This window comes from Neodiprion fabricii, chromosome 1 (assembly GCF_021155785.1).
Source record: "Neodiprion fabricii isolate iyNeoFabr1 chromosome 1, iyNeoFabr1.1, whole genome shotgun sequence".
Taxonomy (NCBI): Eukaryota; Metazoa; Arthropoda; class Insecta; order Hymenoptera; family Diprionidae; genus Neodiprion; species Neodiprion fabricii.
Window position 1 is genome coordinate 19,775,526 of NC_060239.1, and position 23,876 is coordinate 19,799,401.

The 23,876-nt window shown below is 38.9% G+C and overlaps 1 protein-coding gene across 1 annotated transcript in view; it reads left to right on the forward strand.

Annotated features, from left to right (window-relative positions):
- The window catches only part of LOC124185645 (vacuolar protein sorting-associated protein 8 homolog), a 155,952-nt gene that overhangs the window by 39,394 nt on the left and 92,682 nt on the right, over positions 1-23,876 (forward strand). The window contains exons 5-6 of the mRNA XM_046576603.1: positions 1,520-1,699; positions 7,933-8,178. Coding sequence (XP_046432559.1) covers positions 1,520-1,699; positions 7,933-8,178 — 426 coding nt within the window. The remainder of the gene's footprint in view (positions 1-1,519; positions 1,700-7,932; positions 8,179-23,876) is intronic.

Below are 23,876 nucleotides of genomic sequence, written 5' to 3' on the forward strand. Positions count from 1 at the left end.
CTATTATTCGACAGTTTTTTGTAAAAAAAATATAAAGAATTCAAAAAATAAAAAAAAGCTTCCATAGCAAGATGAAGAATGGCGTCAAGAATGTTGTATCCAAATTTGAAACGGATAGCTTAAAAATTTTCGTTGAGAGCGTATATTGAGGTGGTTCAAAATCATCGACTATACTTTCAGTCACCTTAAATAGTTATAGGAAGAGGATATAAGGTGCCTGTTAAAATTCAAGCCTGTAATGTTAATATTCAATAGTTTCTGAAAGTCATTTTTCAATTTCTATTTGATTAACACGGGGACAAAATATTACTTTCATTCTGACTTTTGTCGCTCAGTAACGAGGCAATGTACACTTGGGGATAATGAATCTGAGACAGCTAATTTTTTACACTAGACAATTATGTTGGCCACACAGAGAAACCTACAGCGCCATAATGGGCTGAGTCCGAAACAAACTCAATCACAATAAACATGACATAATCCATGACCGTCGAATCTAACATTAGAATACCGCGGGGATAATGACTTGTTGATGTGTCAGTCCATGGGTCATGGGTTATGTTATGTTTATTGAGATTGAGTTTGTTTCGTGCTCGACCGACTATGGCGATGTAGGTTTCTCTTTGTTGCTAACACAACCGTCTAGTGTAAAAAATTAGCCGTCTCAGATTCATTGTTCCCAAGTGTACATGAGATATCGTAGATTGGTCAATTATATAAGTAAATGATGCGAATTCGGCTTCGAGTTGTGTTTAGATTCCGGTATTTCGTATCTTCATAGTGTAGTATGTGAAGTATTGCTATTGCAGCGGATGTGACAACAGCAGCTCAGACTATTGGTTACGGCTAATATTTGCTTTCGTGCAAAATAATGCTTGAAACTTTGATTTCCTTTTTCAGTCACCCCCTCCAAATTTATGAATTGTAGTATGATATTCTTTTTAGAGAATTTCACATTTCAATACGTAGCAATCTACAGTTGGACCTCGGCTATCGTGATCTTGATTGTTGCAATTGCGTCGAATATCGTAAAGAAATTGTTCGTTACGATCCCGACCATCGCAATCAGCTGTAGCTTCCCTTAAGCTCCACCACTGAACTTCATTGAGTTATTCGCGGTTCGGAATATCATCGTATTTGAAAATTCATAGTAGTCCCAACAGTTCAATTGATTGCATGTAGACTTAATTTCGTTCCACAGCAGCAACAGTCATGCTCGATAGGCTGTGTCCCAATTCCATCCTCGATAACTTAGAAAAACGTCAATCACTTTTCCAGTGTTGCATACGCACGTCTCCTAATCTCTTCCAGTCACGTTTTCTTTCTCGCTCTACCTGCTTTCGTTACTCTCGGTCTTCATATGCGCATCGCATATGTGCGGTAGAATGTGAAGGAGTGTGGAGACCTCTCATGCGTTGCGATAACCGAGGTTCCATCCAATTGTCATTTATAATGAAATCAGGATTGTATTGAACCCTTGAACTTTTTAAATGCCCGTTCTATTATCGCATGTTTTCAGGTAATAGTTGTTTCTATAAGACCACGGATGCGGGTGGTTCTCACGCATGCCTTAGGCGGGACAGCCATTGCTCCGCCACAAGTATCGTGGCAGCTAGTTGTCATACAAGCCGCAGATTCGACCCGTGTCGTTGATCCTGTGTTGGCCTTAGCTCGAGATGATGCCGTACACTTCTATCAGGTATATATTAAATCATTTCCTTTCCACTTTATCAATGTAAGAGCAATTTTAGCGAAGACTTTTATCAAAAATGGTTCCATTCAACCTCCAAATCTTATTTTACAACTTCACTCCATTGCGAGTATAAAAAAATCCAAGGAAACTAGCGTATAACAATTTCTGAAACTCGAGTTTCACGTGGTATAATTACAATAATTCATACAGCAATTACCAGCTTCAAACTTCTTGATATCTGTATGGATTTGACCCCGACTCCCACCGAATTGATTGCCGATTTATATCCTACTTGTACTTTACCAAATACAGATTTTCTGATTTTTCACGATTTTCTGCACCTGCCCTTGAGGAGTAGATATTTTAGATCTCATCTTCCGTAACTCGGAAACTGTGCATTTGGGAGACGAGTTGTGGAAGGAAAAAATTATGTTTTTTTTTGTATTAGTGAAAAATATAACTGTACAGGGTTTCCCATTTTAACTTGAAGAACTGAATAACTCAAAAAATGCAAGCGAGTCAAAAAATGTTTGAAACAAAAGTTATTGGGTATCGAAAGGCTGATCCAACTATGACCTTCACTTTGGCATTCACCTACATTTCTAATGGTATTTGAAGGTCAACTTGTGTTTTTTCAACTCAGGTTCCGGAAGAGCACGAAATTCTACGTTTAGATGGGTATCCATGTTAGAGGTCAAATTGACCTCTAGGGGTCATTTAAAGGTCGAATTTCCGCTTGATGCCCGAAAGCTCGTAAATTGTGATATTGCTGTTTGGGTTGAAGAATGCCATACATCGGTGACTAATGATATGTATTTTTGATATGGGTCGAAATGTCCGTAAAGACCAAACTAATGCATTAAATGACGCATTGCACGACTCAGTCACTTAAGCGCTCACATACCCTTGCGCATGCTCAAATCGAGTAAATTTGAAAATTATTACGAGGGGTGGCATGGTGAAAATAAAAAAAAATTTAGACTAGACATTTTATTGGCTTGTCAACTCTAAGAAGAAAAATATAATATATAAAAATATATAGAAATATTTCTTACGAGTATAAATGGGCTATTGATGAAAACCATGGCGCCTCCTTATCGACATCATAATTTCACCAAAAATAAACCAATCTGCAAAAATAAAAAAGAATCTTGTGAGATTAGGTAATAGTAATAGTCTGATGTAAGGAATTTTTTTTTTCAAAAATGAAGAAAAACAGTATTTGAAACTGTAGTAGGTATGATATCAGAAAAAAAAATTATTTTTTAATAATATATACAAAAAAAAACCTCGCGATAGACTATTGTTACGGGTTTGAGCAGGTTTGATTCGACAAGCAGTTATCGAATCACCTCTATTCGCTGTGAGCCTCGCTCGTGCCGCCACCTAGCGGTTTCAAAAGCTAAACAGCCGGCGTGTTAATTTACATTAGAGACATACTGATAAATATCCAAATCAGCAAAATATTATCAAATAAGTGATATTTCCATTGTAACAGTGAAGTGAAAAGTTGAAAATAATAACGAGTTGAAACTCCAGTAGTATGTAGCAATATAATATTAATAAATACACAATGAAAACCACTACCTTTTACGAATAAAGGTTTTTATTATTCTACTTGATAGTTGTTGTTTTATTAGAAAAAATTGGTGGCTGTAAATTTACGAAGACGCAGATAACATGAATAATATTATCGATGCAAAAGAACAAATTTTCTGGAATTTTATACAAAATTTGATATGTTTTAAGTCGTTGCATAATTCTTTCTACATGAATTCGAACTCTGTTTCGAGATCTGTTTCTTCTTTCGAAAATTCTGATTTTTTTCCAAAAATGGTGGCATAATAAAAAATACTCGTTTACCACTTGCATCAATGATAGATCTGATTTGAGAAAAACCTTTATCTGCTAAAACCACATCACCATCTTCCAATGAATCTACGAAATTCGATTCAATAGTTAATTGGGAATCACCTTTTCTACCGCCAGCAACTTTCGATTTGAAACAGATGAACCCAGATGGTGTGATACCAATCAGTACTTTTGCTGTAAAACCTTTCTTATAATGAGAGTAACAGTAAATACGGTCGTCAACACTTGACGGAACATCTATCTTGAATTCAGTGCAGTCTGTGATAACCCGAGTATTAGAGTACTGAGGTTTAAAACATTCCGGCATAGTTTTCTGTACGGCAGCTCTACTTGGCCAAAACACTAAATTTGCAGTTGACGAACTCAAATATTGTAAAGTTGAAAAGAATATCTTGGAGATAGTTGACCGATGTAAACCAAAGAAAATTGCTATGGCTGAAAATGTGAGGCCAGTTTTCATTTTCACTAAAAAAATTAAAAGCCTCTGTTTTCTTGTTATTGTAGATCTTTCCAATGGGTTTTCAGTTTTAGATAATAAAAAATTAAAGTTCTGGAAGTTCACTCCAGCAATATCTAATAAATCTTCATCGGTCTTAATAGGTGGAAAACCACAGAAACTACGCTGTTTCCTATTTTGAACTATTTTATGTGATGCAGTTGGAAACTTGTAAAATATACAATCACTAGTTTTACCGTTATTTTTGCAGTTAACAGCATAACAAGTGTAATTCCACATACCGTCTATTGTTTCTCATACAAAATGCTATCACAACACACGCTGGCTCAACACACTACTCGCCACCCCGCGCGCTGCGATCGTTTCGCAGCTCCCCTCCAAGCAGCGGCTCACAGCGAATAGCCACCCAAGATGTTATTTGGGTAATTCGGGTACGGTCTCGTCTCTGTTCTTAATCCGGAAATGACGGAAGGAGTGATAATGAAATGGAGAAGGTGTACCATTTGGTTGTATAAAAGCTTTATTAGAACTGAGAAATGTGTAATTGCGTAATTAGGTGATTTGGATTAGGAACAGGTGAAATGAGTATTTGGACTGGAACTAAGGTTGAACCTGAAAGTTAGAGTTGGAGTTGATTATACGAACGTTGGAATAGGACTGGAACCGAGGTAAAGAGCAGGAGTAGACCAAAGGTGTGCAAATCTAGCCGGAATGGTGGGGAATAGAATTAGCAGAGTTAGCAAAAGGCAGTGGCGTTAGCCAGAATGGAAATAGGAGGACAGGTTGAGACGATAAGGTTACACTCAGAAAAAAATGTGGTTGACTTTACTATAAAAAATTGTGTGCTGAGGGGACAATACGAATTTATAGTTAATAGAACTTATTGCATTATGTTTTTCCGAACTACGAACTTATTATTACATCTGACAAAAGTTTTATCGTTAACGGTACAATAATGAAGACCTGACCATATTTAAACATTAGTGCGATAAATGTGATAAACTTATCGTTACTAGATTTATAATTTAGAAATTCAATACAGAAATTTTAGATTACAGTTTTTTAACTTTACTATACGAGTTGAGTAGCTTTATCGTAAATGTATAGTAAAACTATGGAATGAAAAAAAATAGATGAGAAACTCGTAGATAATTCATGTCAATGATTTTTCGTGAGTGCAGACACCATTTTGACAACTTATCAGTAGCTAAAACCGTTGGAAAACGCATGTTGGATCGATTAAAACCTAGCGCATTATTTTTTCCTAACCGGGGCTCGAACCCTTTTCGCTCGCAATGTTCCGATTGTAAGTCGGGCACCCTACCTACTACGCCAAACTACTTTATGAGAATCTATGACTTTATTTGATTCATAATAAAATGTACGGTCCATACGGGCATCACGGGTACAGTCACTGAAAACTGATTAACAAGATTATTCCATTTATCAACTGCATTCAGTAGAATGTTTAGTAAATTCCAAGTACCGTAAATGAAATTTGCAAATATACCTAATACATTTACTGCACAATGAATTGAATTCAAAATACCCTTTTGCGTTTTTCCAACTAACTTAAGCAAAATGACAAAATTATAATGCACATTTATTGAGAATGCTTAGTAATTCACTATACAGGGTGTCCCTAAATTGCCTCCCACGGACTAGCCAGCATGATACCTTGTTCAAATCCAACCGAGAATTTCTTTTCCGGAAGCTCGTCCGACGCATAGTTTTTGAATTATAAGCGATGGCGCTAGGCCAATCAGAGTGCACCATTTCATCTAGATTTGCCGCCACGGAAATTGCTGTTTTGTTCGTCTGGGTGAATTATTATTATTCGGTTACAAAGTAAATATCGGCACCTCCCCTCACTCGCTGTTGTACCCCTTCTCGAGCGCTGACCTCGGTATTGTTGCCGCGGCACACGCTGCCGGCCGCACATCCATGGGCGCACACTTGTGTGTGTAAACAGAAGCGCATCCTCAAGAATAAGGGATACAGCAGCGAGAGAGGGGAGGTGCCGATATTTAATTCGTATGCGAATAATAATAATTCACCCAGACGAAAAAAACAGCAATTTCCGTGGCGGCAAATCTAGATGAAATGGTGCACTCTGATTGGCCTAGCGCCATCGCTTATAATTCAAAAACTATGCGTTGGACGAGCTTCCGGAAAAGAAATTCTCGGTTGGATTTTAACGAGGTATTATGCTGGCTAGTCCGTGGGAGGCAATTTAGGGACACCCTGTATAACACGACATTTGTAATTCAACTAAACTTTTGTGTTATAAATATGTCGTAGATTTTCAAATATTTTCAACAGTGTATGTATAGTTGTTGAAACTATGTTTGTATTATCTTGTCTGAATAATTACTGTATCAGCGTTAACCATATTTAAGTCGAGTCAAACTATGTATGGTGCATTCAACTCTGACAAAAGTTGCAGGAATCATCTCGGGTGGTCTAAATACTTATCCGTAAATAATTATAATTGATTATAAATTAGTTAATTAAACCATACTCTACACTATCGAAGACTACAGAACAGAGCTTACCGCACTATTCGAATATAATCCTGATGAACAACTGTATATGGGGAACATTATAACAAAAAATATAGTTAATTGTACGATTATTATAGTCCCTTTGAAGTTCTTGGATCAACTAGAAGTGTGTGGTAAAATTAACATTGTATTTGTAGTGCGCCAAACGATAATTTGAGTAAATTCTACTATAAAAATTATCTTCACGACTATAATATTTTAACTATACAGATTTTTAACTATATGGGCAAATTTTTTTTTCTCAGTGCAAGTCTGTACAGAATCGAAAGATTTATTAATAAGGAGACCCCAACAAAAATTTACACCGTTGTTCAAGGTTACCGATGTATGAAATTCGTTGACCCAAACAGCAATAGGATCATCATTTACCAGTTTGTCCTGCACCAAGCGGAAATTTCACCTTAAAATGACCCGTAGAGGTCACTTTGACCCCTAACATGGATACCTATCTGAACGTATAATTTTGTGCTCTTTTGGAATCCAAGGTCAAAAATAGGGGTGTTTACTTGAAAACCACAAGTTGATCTTCAAATCACCGTAAAAATGAAGGTCAATGCCAAAGTGAAGCTCAAAGTTGGGTTAGGCCATCAATACCCAACAACGTTTATTTTTAAATTTATTCGATCGGCTTGCAATTTATTGAGTTATTCAGCTGTCCAAGTTGAAATGGGATACTCTGTATAATATAATTATGTATAAATATGTAATTTTTTGAGTTTTCTGAAAACATTTGGCCATATCTTTTCTCCAGTCTACTTTTCATACGGTAACCTGTACATTAATGTTCAAAAAGAAGCGTAGCTCCCAAAAGACGGCCGGACTCACTTTGCGTCAATGTAAAAAAGTTTGATTTTCAGTCAAAGAAAATTCACAAAAGCTTTCAAATTTTTCGAGAACACCGTTTTTATGAAAAACCGATTTTTGTGCATTTTTCTTTAGAACCAATGACTTACGATTTTCAGAAAATTCTGAAAGTATTATTTCCAACCAATTCAGAAAAAAACATAACTATTTTTCTTTTACCACTTTTCTCCCAAATGCACAGATTTCGAGTTATGGAAAATGAGATCTAAAATATCTACACCCAAAGAGCATGAGGAAAAAATCTGAAAAAATTAGAAAATGTGTATCTGGTAGCGCAGAAGTATGAAATGAATCGGCGATGAATTCGGTGGGGGTCGCGGTCAAACCGCGTTCACGTTCATTTGGACTACCCCATATATGTATAATACATTATCGAGTGAGCTAAGTGACTACCGATTCATACCAACATTTACATCCATTGCATTACTAGCGAATTTATTTACATATTGAGACAACGCTATTATTCAAGTTTATTTTTTCAGGTTTGCACGGAACGAAATTCTAGGATACGTCTTTCACCATTGCAACGTGTTACTGTTTCCTATATGATCAGCAATTTAAGATGGCTAAACGCAAGGTCCCTGGCACTGCTTGATACACAGGAAAAATTGCATTTGCTTGATGTCAGATTGCAAGACGAATTGGAAACTCTGGACTTGAGTAGAGTGGGAATTTCCTATGCATCCAGTCATTTCAAAGGATTGTCTACTGGTGGCAATGTCTCAAAGGTAACGAGCTGAAATATGATATAGCACGTTCGATGTAACCTTCACGATTATCGCAATTTCAAGCTGATTTGTATTTAGGATGGTCCACCGACTTTCTGCCAGATTTTGATGGTAAAAATATCGATATAACCACAATTTGGATATGTTTTTGAGTACACTAATGCTGGTATACACTAAATATGTGATACAGTGTACTCTAAGATATGAAAATTCTCAAATTTTCAGGCCTCCAGGCCATACGTTTACGAAAAACGCGTTGATAAATTTGACTCGAGTTTTGAATTAAACCTTTGTCTTCCAATTTTCAAAACTGCCTTTCCTCATAAAAACACGACCTAAGGTGTATTTTGTCCTAAAAATGTTTGTTTTTTCTGAATATGAACCCATTGAAAGTAATACTCTTAATACCTGTCAAAAACACGTTTTTTTACATTTGCAGTCTGCATGTGCGAAAAACCTAAAAATGAATTGTTTCTCTTCAGTGTAAAAAAAAATTAGACATTTTTGAGTATATCCTGAGATTTTTATAGTACCATGGCAGTGGGATCATGTTTACTTTGATATAAATGTTCCAGGGACCTTGAATATTATAAGTGTACGGGGTGGTCGGGTTTCATCGCCCCAAGCGAATATTTAAGGGGAGTAGGAGGCAAAAATAAGCCGAAAATGGGTTGGAATTTAAATGGCATTTGTAAAAAATTTAAATAACATGTATACATTTTCTTAGTTTTGGCTACAAATGTCAGTGAATGAAGGTTTGAAAATATTAATATTTGAGGGAGATATGGGCGGTTATAGAAGACCACGCGTCTTATGCGCTGCTCTTTCATTGCCACGATTCCGAGTGAACGGTCAAAGTTTTTGGTGATTTTCAAGTGCCATTGTCTTTTTCGAATATTTTTTTAAAAATATGAAATTTAACAAAATGGCAGATAAAATTTGAAAAATATTGAAAAATAAATCACATTTGCAGTAATAACAACAATAATAAATTTTTGATATAGACGTTGGTTCACTTTGCAAAGAGAGTTGATATCTTCATTTTAAAACAATGAACAAGGCGATATTTTACCGTGTTCTTGACTAATCGTAGCAAAACTAATGGAAAACATTGCTTAGAGAAAAACGCATGTAAATATGTACCACACCCGAACGTACGGTTATCTTCAACGCTCAATATCTTTCTTCATTATCCATAGTTTTTTACATTTACCGCTGATTTTTGTCATCGACAAAAATGTGACAAACAACTTAGAAATAAGAAAAATTGTGTGTCTTTTTCAGTAGTTCATAAAGGCAAATTGAATTTTTACCACATCTTCAACCGTCAAAGTCTTCCTAGTCCCTCTGAGCTGCAATTTTGCGAATTAGTAGGTATACAAGGCCGGTTCTGGATACAAACACCTTCTTTACCGACCAAGCCGGCTATTCGCGCATCCCAGACGCAAACCCTTGAAGGTTACCCCCACTTTCGTAAGATAAAACGTGCTCTGCCGACCGCTCGTCGGTAAGAAAATCTCCCAAATGACCATGATCGTCGGTAAAAAATCCTCCAAATGGCCATGATCGTTGGTGAAAAATGCCTGAAATTGCCGTAGTATTACCCTTTGTGGGATAAATTGCGCTCTTCGTCGGTAACGAAAATCATGCTCGTCGAGCGGGATCGATGACTGCATTACCGAGCGCACTCCGTGAATCCTCACGCGTTCGAGCGGACCCCGTGGATCCTCGAATGTTCGACCGAGAATCCTGGCATGTGTCAGGTTTTGAGAGCTTCCAGAAGGTTTGAGAAGATTATCCGGCGATCAAGAGGTTTCGCGGGCGGAGGTACGACGTTGGGAGGCTCATGCAACGGCCTTGAACGAATCTAGGCTGACAAACAATTCGTCCAACGTGTTTCGACTCGACGTTGAGCGACATGCGGTCGAAGGATTTCGTTGCGACGTTGAATTCTAAAAGAACCCCTCTGGCCTTAAACGAATTTCAGGTCGACAAAACAATTCTCGGAATTGTCCGACGAAAACAATACTCGGAATCGTCCGACGTGTTTCGACTTGACGGTGAGCGGCCTGCCGACAACGGATTGTGGTGCGACGTTGAATTGTGGAAGGTTCTGAAATTTGTATGCGGCTGCTTTGACCCTGAACGAATATAAGCTGACAAACAATGCGTTCGACAAGTTTCGACTTGACAGCGAGCAGTCCGGGACCGTGAAAAAAAGCTTCTTTGACCCTGAAAGATTCTCGGAAACTTGGACTGACAAACAATGCGTTCGTCAAGTTTCGACTTGACGGCGAGCGGTCTGCGGATAACGGATTGAGGTGCGACGTCGAATTCTGGAAGGTTCTGAAATAAACTCTTAACAAGCAGGACAGAGGTTCTTAATTAACGGTTGAAAATGATGACGAAAATATATTTTATTGAAAAAAACAACTTTAGATGACAAATTTACATGAAATTCATAAGGCTGATATATGAGTGTAATTACATGTTTCTTACTCGACGGTATCGTACCCATGCTTCAGGCAATGGAAATGAATAAACTGTTCGAGTAGATACAGATTGTCTTTTGTGTTCAAGTAAAAAATTTCGCAGTAACAATAGGTTTTGGGCTGTACAGTTTGGATGTAATATAGCATGATGCGTACGGTTTAAATTCGTATCTGACATTTTATTCAATTTCTGCAACGACCGACAACCCAAATCCATCAAATCAACGACTTCAACTGTTGCACCCAGAATTTTCTGCAGCCAACTTTTCTTCTCCAAACCTTTCACGTAAACTATTAAAGCATTACGCAGCAACATACATTCGATGGTGAAGTCAAGCTTCTCGAATGGTAGATCACCACCTTCCCAGGATAGTCCATGATAAATCATCAAAAATTGAATGGAGCGAGTAGATAATTCCAATCGTACGGAGGTTTGAAGAGAAAAATTGACGAGTTGGTATCTTCGTCGAGTGATATAACTGCCAACTCTTCGGGGTAAAACCGGGACCCGGTCTTCTGAATCCTTGTACGTCGATTATGAACTACATCGTGAAAAATACTGAATCGATTGTCACAACCTTCAAATGTTTTATACTAATTTCCTCACCCCACCACTCAGCCGATGACATTCAATTATACGGTCATGTAAAATCAAGCAGTAGGCAGATGTACCAGTAGGGAAGTTATTTTTAGCCTCGAATTCGATACGAATATCTACCGGTCCAGATTTTAGAGCCTCGTTTTGTTTCGAACAGTCGATGACAATCAAAGGTTCGCACGGTAGAAATGCGCTCTTCGTAAACAGAGAATCGGGTTCTTTGCCGTGATGGGTGGCTTGAAAGTTTGCGTACATCTCGTACAGTAATGCGAAGAGATTGTGACTCATGTCCAAGTTCAGGTTACCGTGGGGATAATACTGAGAATTCAAGAAGAGTTTGACGTCAGTAATGTTACAGTGATCAAGATGACTGGCATGTTTTCCCGCTTTGTTTTCTCGATTCGTTTGAAAACCGAGCATGAGAAAATCGCGGTTTTTCCAAATAAGTGGACGTTTTCACAGTCCAGACGTGTTTCGTGAAAATTAGGTTTGGCTATGGTAGCTCTAGCACCCTACCGTCCGTCCCATTCGGCGATGAATCAAACATCTCTGTACTTTCGCACGTTTTCCATTGTTTTGCAAAAAACTGCGTTGTTCATCAGTTTGTAAAATTTTTTTTCGAATTCGTTGTGAGATTTTTTCCGCAAATCGGTATTCAAATTGATGTAATTTTTTAGCCACGGTGCTCGTCGAAATTTGAGAACTTGTTAATCTCGACAAATTTCGAATCCATCCAAAATGGTGTATTACATTCTTTTCAATATTTTCCATACCATCATCATCATCGTCATCGTCGTTTTCAGACTCTAATTAGACTAGAAGATGGATTACTAGTTTATCAAACTTGTTTCGGCCGAAATAAATAGGTATAATTTCAACGCGCTTTTGTTTTTCAATACAATCTATACCATAAACGTTAATTGAAAGACCGTTAAGTTTCTCAAATTTTGTAATTTGATCTAAGGACATTGGGAAATTCAAACCATCATACCGTAGCACTGAGATGGAATGCGGATAGGAAGTGATTACGCTGTGATTGGTGTGAGCTGGAAAAAGGGCTGCGGTGACCGACCATAGAAAGCAATATGAGTCGCTATTGCGGATGTTGACGACAGCCTTCTTATCTTGAATATCTTTGGGTAGTGGTGTGTATGTGAACACACCGCCTCGTAGTGGCACGTACTTATTCAGATTCACAGTCAAATTTATCACTTTGATGAACGACCAACCAGAGTCTTTCTCTTGAAAATCTTCGACTTTGCTTAACATTTTTTGTCTCACGTCCTCTTCGAACCACTCGTGTATGTCAGTTGGCTGGAGGATGATCTGGTTTCTGGTATTGAAATATTTCATTTCTTCAACAAGTTCGGCGTTTTTTGTCACACCAAATTTGCAGGTTAAGATGCAGTTGGCTTTTAAACCTACAGCCTTTCGTAGCATGCCTTCATTCTCACAACGATGGGGTGTTTGGCATCTTCGAGGAATCTGTAGATTGATGACGGCTCCCGTTCGAATTCGGCTCTCGAAAGCTGTCTCCAAATCTTCCTACCGTACTCGATCGCTTCTTCGAAGGCTTCGTAATCCGTCACCCACTTTTTGAAATTGTTGTAATTTGGCTGTCAACGATTTCAGAATTCCAATTGTAGTCAAAATTCTTGTCTTCTCCCCGATCGTTAAGGCGTTGTTGCGTATGATTTTATTCAAAAGCCTGGTATTTTGGGTTCCAAATCGAATCCATTTTGCAATCTCTGCCGGTGACAATTTTTCAGTTGAAATCTTGAACGCCGTTTCCATGATTTGTATTACTTCAAACACTTTTCGGAATCTATGTTTGTTTCTTCTTCTTTCGATCGCGCACTTGACAAAGATAGAGTTGCAAAGCTTGCTCTAGAATGACCGCTCTACGCTGACACGATCCCTTTTATGGTGAAACAACGACGTGACTCGTACATTGCCGAAAATTCGTGAACAACCGTATGCAATATTCTTCAGCGAAAAAAATTTAAAGATATTACTCGAACGAACATGCAGCGCGTGAAAGATAGCAAGGCAGTTCTTGGAACATGGCGAAGAAGTTTCGCACGCCTCATGTACGAGAGAGAGCTGTGAGAGTGAACTAATCGCTAGAGTTATACATGCAACTGTGATAGGCTTAGTAGATATCGTTCACCGAGAGCGTTACGGGGATGTTTTACTTTGCCCCACGGTGTCAGTTTCACGATTTCGAGGCCTACGCACTAGTGCAGTAGGACCGAGTGAGAAGGATATATCCTGCAAACGTAACCGACAAGTGTCAACCACTTCATGATTTGGTATTTGTTTAATCGTGAACCTAAAACATACGAAAAAGCTGTACGAAGAGTGGGGTGCTCCGTCCGTCTGATGAATTCATTAGCCGTCGAACGTTCAAACTGTCAAGGTGGGTGATTGAAATCAGTGCACTTATAAAGTCTAGTTTCTTGTGCAACTTGCGATTTCGCTTGAGTCAATAGAAATAATTTAGCGTGTGTGCGTTTTTTTTCAGCTTCCTTCAACGAATTGTTCAAACAATTTTGCCACCATCGCGATCGGTGAGTTGTACCAGAATATTACAATTTTTTTTTAAGGTTCTGTAATGGGAAATCAAGAATTTGCATGTCTGACGGAATTATTTTCTCAAATTTCAATGATCATTGATAGACAATCAAAACTTCAAACGTATGTGTTCATTTTTTTTTGTCTCCTCAGTTCGGATAACGGCTAACATCAGAGTGCCGCGGGAATGGGCATTTCGCTTTCCGGTTAACTTACTTATGAACGGAATCGAAATGGCAACCGCTGCGTATGGGAACAATAAGAGTGAAATTTATGTTCACGAGGCAGGAGTATTGACGCTGCTTAAATGTGAATCTGACGGAACGTGGCGGTTTCGAAAAGTGTAAGCTGATATTATATCTTAACAAAAAACGACCATTTTTTTTTTCATTTTACTAATTTTTGCAGTAAGAAAATTTACATGCTCTAGGAAAGAAATATTTATTTGTTGGTTAATTTATTCTTTAATTTTCAAAGTATCGGGTGATACATCCTTTTTTCATTTTTTACCATAACATTTATAAAACTTACGTGGTCCTGGTGTCACGAACGCCGCATATTCACACCCGAATATATCATCATAACCATGTCAATAACAATTAATATGGCCTAGAGACGAGGAAGCATAGCTTTAAATTCATAAAATATTCGTTATAAAACAGTTCGTGGTACAACCAAAGCGCAACGGCGTAGTTGACGGTCAGCAACGTCAGCGTCTCGGGTCCAGATCCCGGGTGTAATCAACACGGGGATGAGGAGAGCACGAGATCACGCGCTTCGAGGATGACCGTCGCGAGGCGAGCCTTTATTCCAAAATTGTGAATTCAGCAAAAACTTCGCTCGCTGCCCGATGCTCCAAGGGGTGTCGGACGAGCGAGCGAAGTCAGTCCCGTTAGAGACAGGATCAAACCAACGTCAACGGAAACAGGCTCCTTCAAAGCTGTCGAGTATAGAGTTATCAGTCTTATAGAGTCACCGACGAATAGAGAGTGAATTCCTCTAATTCTATACGCGGTGTTCGAAGCGTCTCGCGTCGCGACGTCAGCCTTTCGAAGTTAGACTTTAAGTGTAGGAAGCTGTGCCATGAACTTAATCAAGTTGTGTCGTCTTAATTGAATGTGAGTGTGAAAGTGTGAGCCGTTCTGCGAATTCGAAGCTGAACCACCGAAGAGTAAGTGCGAGAGAGAGAGAGAGTAAACATTAAGATAAAACCATTGTAAGCTTCCCCGTCTCCCATTTCTCTTGCTATCTTTTTCATTAAACATTTGGCTTTCCATCATAAACGTTCTAGTACAATAACATTGAAATCCTCCAATCCATTTCGCAAGGATCGCCCTGTAGAGGACAATCACCTCCTCACCCACCAAAAATTAAGAATAAACCTCTAAAGGTTACCTAGTGTGAGATTATACAAAAACAAAAAGCATATTTAATTCTGGCAATCTGGCTCCACCAGACCGACGTCCGATTTTCCTTTTTTAAAATAACTAAAGAATATAGGATCGATCCCCTAGCCGTACAATAATGTGAGATTAGACAAAAAACGAAAAGTATATTTAATTCTAGGGATCGGGATCCACCAGACCGACGTCCGATTTTCCTTTTTTACAAAAATTAAATAATATATGATCGGTTCACTAGCCGTACAATCCTTACAGGGCAAAATTACGATAGTCTTAGCAACTTATCTTATCCAGATGCCTCGTCGATTGTTGGCTCTTTCTTTTAAACTCCGGGGACTCTCGGGTGGTGATTTGGCGGAGAATTAATTTGTGGAATCTTCAGGTGTTCAATTCGATCGGGATGGGCCGTCGGTATCCAGTCCACGTTACCCTCCCTTCCTCCTTCTCCAGTTATTATTAAGTGGCACGCGACTAGTCTCTTCAACGTCCCCGGAGAGAAAGAGAAAGAGATCCCGTTGTCCCCGAAAATCTTCCCCCTTTCGCTGGCCAAGCGAATACCGCGACCGTATCGGCTATTAACGCCACTCGGCGCACGTCACCTATCTCCTCTCATTTAACATTTTAGTGGCCTAATAAGGCCGCGAATATTCGAACTTCGCATGCACACTTACACTAGAGGGTTAAGTCGTCGCGTGCGAGACCTCTCCGCACGTGACACTAGGTTTCTCCAATTTTCGAAAATTTCATTATTTGTTTTTTCTCTGTTTCAGATCACTATTGGACTAAAACGTTGTTGAAGAGAACAAAAAAAATGTAGACATTTTTTATTGAACAAAAAATGTTTTTCTGATAAAAATTTATATCATCATCATCATCATCGTCCACATAATTTTCTTGAATGTTATTTATTACCATGATTGATTCTTCTTCTACACACATACATATAATTGTAATGGAGATAACGATTCGGTTTTTTATTTGATGAAACTTATTCGAGAGTCGGAGACGCTGCACACGTTGTCCAGGTACGGTGTACAAATTAGGCGAGAGTCGACGCATCTTTGAATTCAATTTGACCGTACTCGCCGCCCAGATACTGCAAGAGCAACCACTCCCCCTCCGTCGTCTGCACCCATTTTTGATATTGGGTCTCATCCTCGTTCAGCAGTCGCACAATCCGTGCTGGTAAGAATACGCTGAATTCTTTGTTCACGACTGTGACGACACGCTGCCCAAATCTCGTTTGGACTCGTCGAATGTTGGTGACTTTGTAGATTTTGAAAATTTCCAGCTCCGTCAATTTCTTCGTCGGCAGAAATTGGTTCATGCTTGCAGCTTTGTTGAGTTTCGTGAAATCCATTTTTTTTTTAAATGTTTAGTAGTTATGAGTTTCTTGATAAATTTAGATTTGCGAACTTTTTTGTCACTTTGTTGAGTTATGACTTCTAGTTAATAATGGTTTTCAAGTCGTGAATATTTTTTGAGAACAGATCGATTCGCTGTTTTAATACTGCTTTGTTTGAAGTACTCCTCAAGAGAGCTGAAGATGCAAGACTATGTTTCTGACCTGAAATTGAGACTTTTATAGCCGTATTCCTCCAACTAGGCATACAGAATCCTTGAAACACTTCTAGAATCTACCGAAGCTAACCTATTTTGTACAGACGGTGGACCTGGTCAGATGTTACAGATTCACGTTAGAACCATGCTGAATTCGACGTCGCACCTCAATCCGTTGTCCGCAGACCGCTCGCTGTCAAGTCGAAACTTGTCGAACGCATTGTTTGTCAGCCTATATTCGTTCAGGGTCAAAGCAGCCGCATACAAATTTCAGAACCTTCCACAATTCAACGTCGCACCGCAATCCGTTGTCGGCAGGCCGCTCACCGTCAAGTCGAAACACGTCGGACGATTCCGAGTATTGTTTTCGTCGGACAATTCCGAGAATTGTTTTGTCGACCTGAAATTCGTTTAAGGCCAGAGGGGTTCTTTTAGAATTCAACGTCGCAACGAAATCCTTCGACCGCATGTCGCTCAACGTCGAGTCGAAACACGTTGGACGAATTGTTTGTCAGCCTAGATTCGTTCAAGGCCGTTGCATGAGCCTCCCAACGTCGTACCTCCGCCCGCGAAACCTCTTGATCGCCGGATAATCTTCTCGAACCTTCTGGAAGCTCTCAAAACCTGACACATGCCAGGATTCTCGGTCGAACATTCGAGGATCCACGGGGTCCGCTCGAACGCGTGAGGATTCACGGAGTGCGCTCGGTAATGCAGTCATCGATCCCGCTCGACGAGCATGATTTTCGTTACCGACGAAGAGCGCAATTTATCCCACAAAGGGTAATACTACGGCAATTTCAGGCATTTTTCACCAACGATCATGGCCATTTGGAGGATTTTTTACCGACGATCATGGTCATTTGGGAGATTTTCTTACCGACGAGCGGTCGGCAGAGCACGTTTTATCTTACGAAAGTGGGGGTAACCTTCAAGGGTTTGCGTCTGGGATGCGCGAATAGCCGGCTTGGTCGGTAAAGAAGGTGTTTGTATCCATAACCGGCTTTGTATATCCACTCGAATTTTTCAGTTTATCTTATCTCAAAGTATTTGCAAAAAGACGAAGAAAGACGAAATTTTTCGATGTCCACTAACATTAAGGAACGATGAGAGATACATGAAAAAGCTTCCTACAAAACTTGTAGAGTTTCAAAGGGAAGGATGATGCTGATATGGGTCTATTTGGGAATTGTGCCATTTTCGAGATCCCGCAAAAGAAGTTTGATTTCAGGTAGGAAACGCATATTTTAGATATCAGCAGCTGATTGCCAGATTAAAGACAGATATACAGCAACTCGCAAAAAACTGATTCAAAATCATCTTACCGTATACCGTCTGAAATTTGAAACGCCAACTATCCGTAATATTAAACTAACAAGGGGGCACCCGGACAGATGGATGGACAAGAGACGCAAGGGGTGGTTTAAGGGATGACCACTACGATCAGGACCAGAGATGACCGAGACTACACGAACGACTGACAACTGACGACTATATACCGCGGATGGCCAAGCCCGAGTGCATAAATTCACCGACGTTCGAAAGCTCGGCAGCAGAACTATAACAAAGAGCTCATCTCACTCACCCGGCCATTTGTAATTAGTTTACTTTGCCGAGAGTAAGTAATAAATGAAGTAAAATTTAGAAATCTTAGAAATTTAGAGCCACTAACTTGAAGCGTACAGCGGACTATAAATTGTTTAAATCGTGGCAATGCGATAGAATATCCCTTTAGCACTTACCTACAATTTAATCTCTCACAGAAACACGCAGGGTCACTGTATCATTATCAATCATAAAGTATGGGTACAAATCATTTTAGTTTATTACACAGGCTATTATTCTTTATTTCACGTGTCCTGAATTCCGAAGTGACCGCATTTACTTTTCAACACACCTGGTTTTTTTATAAACTTAAAAAAAAACGTGTACTAGTTGAATATATATTTAAATTTAGTTAAATATATATTCATTTAAACATTTACAAAGAAAATATTAATTGCAATTGTTACATTACGATTTTTCTGAGTGACATTTTGAGCGTTTTTTTTATAAAATTTCGCTTGGGCGTGATCGTATTCTAATGACCAACAGTAATCAGTCACCGTATTTACATTCCATCGACTTTGGTATCCTGTTTTCATAGTTTTTATGTCATTTAAATAATTATTTTTATGAAAAAACTGAAAATTACCACTATATTGATTTTGTTGAAAACCATATGTGATACGATAAACCGAGTAATGAATTCGTAATCAGTGTCACCGATCAGTGAAAGAAGGTAACAACATTCCATAAAATAAAAATCGGATGGGCCCGTTTTCACGCACGCCCGCTCGCGTGTGTGTATGATTTGTAAAATTGAAATTCAACCTGTCAATAAGCAGAAGAAGAAAAAAAACATGTAGATTTTGATGATGAATGGGTGGCTAATCACGAATCTGAAGTCAGATTGTAAAACCCAAAATATTCTGATTTTGGTAGAAATTGATAGGCCGAGGTTTTTTGAGTTACCAATTACGAATCCAAGGTCAGCCTTACAAAATTTGTAATGGTGAATCCATTATAGTGGTTCAAAACACAAAAAAAATAATCGTCATATTTACCTGTAATATAGTATCCGAGGTCTTTCATGTCGTTAATCACTAATCTGTAGTTCAAAATTCGAATTGATATTATTATTTTTTTCTGTATGAACTTGGAATCTGCAGTGTGAGAACGGGAAGTTCGAGAGCTGGCTTATGGTCAGTCTAAAGCAGCTTGATTTTCTTTATATTCTATTTTGTTATTTTATTTTTCTTACATATATTGTTTGAGTTTTGCACTTTGTAGGGGAGACCGGGGTAAAGCAGGCCCCAAAACGTTCAAAGACGAAAAAATAGGTTATTTAAAGTTAAACAGTCGTGTGAATTGTTCTCTAGGTAAGTTTGAATTTTAAAGTACGTGAATTTCTGTTATTCAGCCTTGTAAATTGGTGAACAACTCCGAAATACGTGATAAAGTCGAGGAAGTGCAAAAGTGCCGGCTTATTCCATACATGGGGTAAATGATATTGAATAAAAATTTTAATTCACCTCATCAGTTTTTCAATATAATATACATATACCTATGTGATAAAGGAACTTTCAAACTATTGTATCATGACACAGTACGTACTTATATCGTATTTTGTGCTACTTACTTTTGTTTTGCAACTAGATGGGACACGATAACAATCTGTATACAAATATCACAGAAAAATATATTATTTCTTATCAAATTATCTACGCATCTTTCGTAAGCCCACTTTTGACACTCTTGGCACTATATCGACTGACTATCGCCTGCAGATTCGGTGAATAGTGCCTGACACATTAAACAAAACATCGAATCCTCATGTTTACTTGTTTTTCTTTTCTTGTCTTGCAGCTGCTTTTTCTTTTGTCTTTATCATTCTCTTTTTGATTCTTTCTAATTTTTCAACACCTACAACTTAATTTTCTTTTTTGGTTATTTTTTTGCTGCCACACTTCAGTTGTATGAGGACGCGAAGTCACAATCACAGTGTTTCCCTTACGTTTAGAATGACTAGTGACTCGATTACTATACTTAACTTTAGGCAATGGACGAATATCTGCGATGCTGATGGTTATCTTTTTTTTTTATGTTATCAAGATTAATCTTTGGTGCCGCAGCGTCTACTGAAGCGCGCATCACAGTACTTGTTGCAGGGTTTGTCGAAGAGCTTATAGACGATTTTGTTGAAGCTCTCGTCGGAGAACTTCACACAACATTTTATGTAGGGCTTGTCAAAGATCTTGTTACAGGTTTTTTGCAGAGCTCGTCAGAGATCTTGGCGCAGAATTCTTCGCAGAGCTTATCGTAGTGTTTATTGAAGAGGTTATCGAAGATCTTATTGCACCTCTTTTCGGAGACCTTATCACAATTTTCTTTGCGAAACTTGTTGGAGAGGTTGTCGTAGCACTTCTAGTAGAACTCGTTGAACACCTTGGCGTAGCGTTCTTTACAGAGCTTTACGAAGATTTTTCATAATTTACACCTGGCTCCTCGAACAAAAATTCGAAATTATTGATATCAGTTATACAATCTTTGGTTATTATTGGTACATTGTTGATCTCAATTTCTGTTACAGGATCGTCTCGAGCGATGTTGTTACATTCTTGCTGATTATGTGTAATTTCTTGCAATTCCGTTATATCTTCACGTACTTGATGCAAATCGGTAGTGATAGCTGGGGCAAATTTTTAAGTGTTGAAGATGTATGTAAATCTCTTGAGTGGGCATATTCCTGAAGACTGAAAATCACTGATGGCATTTTGTGGTACAGCTGCTCGTAAGTAAGCTTTTCCAAACGATTCTCCAACGCTGCGTAAGCTGATCACTTGTCCAGGGTGATGTCTCAGCCATACTGCACACTTTTGGCTGTAGTAGGTCTTCAGTAGATACATAAATGTTCGATTCAGAGGTTGATTTTATGATATATGTGCGCTGGTATTGTAACGGACAGCTGGTCGAGGTCACCTCTGACATCAGCTATGGCCGTACATACGACAGATCAGAACAATAACAGACGGTGACCGACGCCTCGCTGACACATATTCACTCGACGATCCACCGGCAAGGTCATGGATAAGAAAGAGACGACGACGATGTAGCATGTTGGGCGACCACGACGAGTATGAATAGGAAAACCACGGAGAGCATCGTCAGCAGTTGATCGGCACAGCGCTGAAATGACTCACTGGTCAGGGGTAGATTTTGTAAAAGAGCAGTTGACCGGTATGGGGCCGAAATGACTCACTGGAAAGGATTAGATTTTCAACCAGAGCAGTTGTTCGGCAAAGCGCCGAACTGTCTCACCCAGTTTTGATAACTAGGTGTTTCTAGTCTGGAGAACACGATCGAATTTAGCTTCAGTAAATTGTAATATCGAACTTCAAGCAAAGCGCTTAGTTCCGACTTCGAAACATATGATATAAGTAGAATCCACGATAGCATGAGATGTCTAGAGCGATAGGAATTACTTCATAGAGCATAGAATAGAAATTGGAACTATGAAAACAACAAGGAGCAGAATCTATAGATTCCTGCAGTATTATTTTATTTTTATATTTTTTGTTTGTTAATTTTCACAGTTGGTTTTAGAACTTAGTTATTCGAAGCACAGAGCGCGGCACTGTACCTAATTTGTTGATTTAAATTTTGTTTACCTAGATTGAAACTTATTTGGGATGACTTTCAAAATTTACACAACGCGTCTGTTTCTCTGTCCTACACGTTCATGTTATTCAGAATTTCACCTTGCATAAAAAACCGACAGGCAGCCAAGGTTGTCCCTGGTCTGCAAGATCGACGTTGTGTTTGGGTTACAACCCAAGACCAGAAGTAGGAAGGCTTACTCCGAGTTCGCAGTTAAAAGGGAGCACCGGGAAACCTGTGTATCCGAATAGATGATATACGCCTTACTCTCTTGTTTCCGATCGGTATCAACAGCGACACAGCTCTTGTTTTACGTGAGGGAGCATAAGACAGGGGGTGCTTGTTCATGAGCCAAGGCGGCTTCGGAATCACCTAAGTCCGTATAGCTAATTTATTCAGGGTGTTTTTGGGTCGGAAACACCGATCCTTCTTTTTGCCCATCAGAGGAGGTCCTTTATAGTATCTATATTTACCTTAATTTCAAGGGTTGAGGCAAAAGAACTATACAATAACGGGGTTTTCTCATGAGTGCAAGCCTTAAGGAAAACGTACACGTTACGATGTATAAAAACCGTGAGTTACTCTTGCTGCAGTAGCAATACAAGGAGAGTTCCACTTACAGATTCCTGTAACCCACACTTACCGATATCCTCCCCAGACTCAAATCCTTCTCCGCGATGACGTCACAGTCTGCCGTAACGACCTGAGGTCAAAGATGTGCAACATTACCGAGAATTGTATCGGTCAACGGTTAAAATCGCACTACCTTACTGACAATTTTTATCGGTTGGAGGTCAAAATCGTGCTACTTCATCGACAATCTTACCGACCGAAGGTTGAAGTCTCTATGTTGTGCTTGCGTGCTAACGTTAGAGGGTGCAACGGGGGGCGTGAACTTTTTTATCGACCTGGATGTCGGTTACCCATCCTGCATTCTTTTCCCACGATAGGACTGCTAATGTGTAACATCAATTACCTCAAATTCTTTTCCCACGGTAGGACTGCTGATGTATAACATTCACCACCTCACATTCTTTTCCCACGTCATCAACAACGCGACATTCCAAAATTAATGGTTCTGAGAATTGTTTTTCACGAACTCGGATGTCGATACGTTATCATCAATTAAAGAAGAGTGAAATTTCGAAAATTTCAGGTAAGTTGAAAAATTAATGACAGAGCCAGGTATCCAGAGATGCTTTACCGGAGACTTACTCCACTAGACCACCTAGCCGCCCTGACTACAGTGTCATTAATTTCTCTCATCACCTGTATTTCGAAAATTGTTTTTGCTTTCGTGTGCCGTTGAATACATTTACATTCCTTTCGATTCCTGGCTCCGTCGTTAATTTTTCAACTCACCTAAAAATTTTGAAATTGTACTCTTTTCTAGCAAATTTTTCTTGCCATAAATATGATATTCTGTATTTCATATCAGCAAAAATGAACGGCCCGGCGTTCAAAAATGGCTGAGTGAATGTATTTCACATCAATAGCCACATACAGCACATGTGTGCACATATCAACAAGCTTTACACACAAGTCAAAAATGTGTCTCTTCGCGACGAATTTTAAATGTAAAGTTATCATCAACGTGAGATTCTTTTTGGCTTGTAACTGTAATGTGAACTCGACGATGAATTTTAAATGTGTTCAGTCAAGGCCGGAGTGCAAGGTCGACCGATAACTGCGGTAGTATACATTCAGAACTATGGATTTGCGGTGTTGGGTGAATATCGCTCTAGGAATGCGAAACATAACTCGGTTTGAGTACACCTCGGTCAAGGATGTAGAGCAAGGTTGAATCTTACATGAGCTTCGTATTAGAAGAAAAATTCTCTCATAAAAGCTGAGGTAAAGGTGTAAAATTAA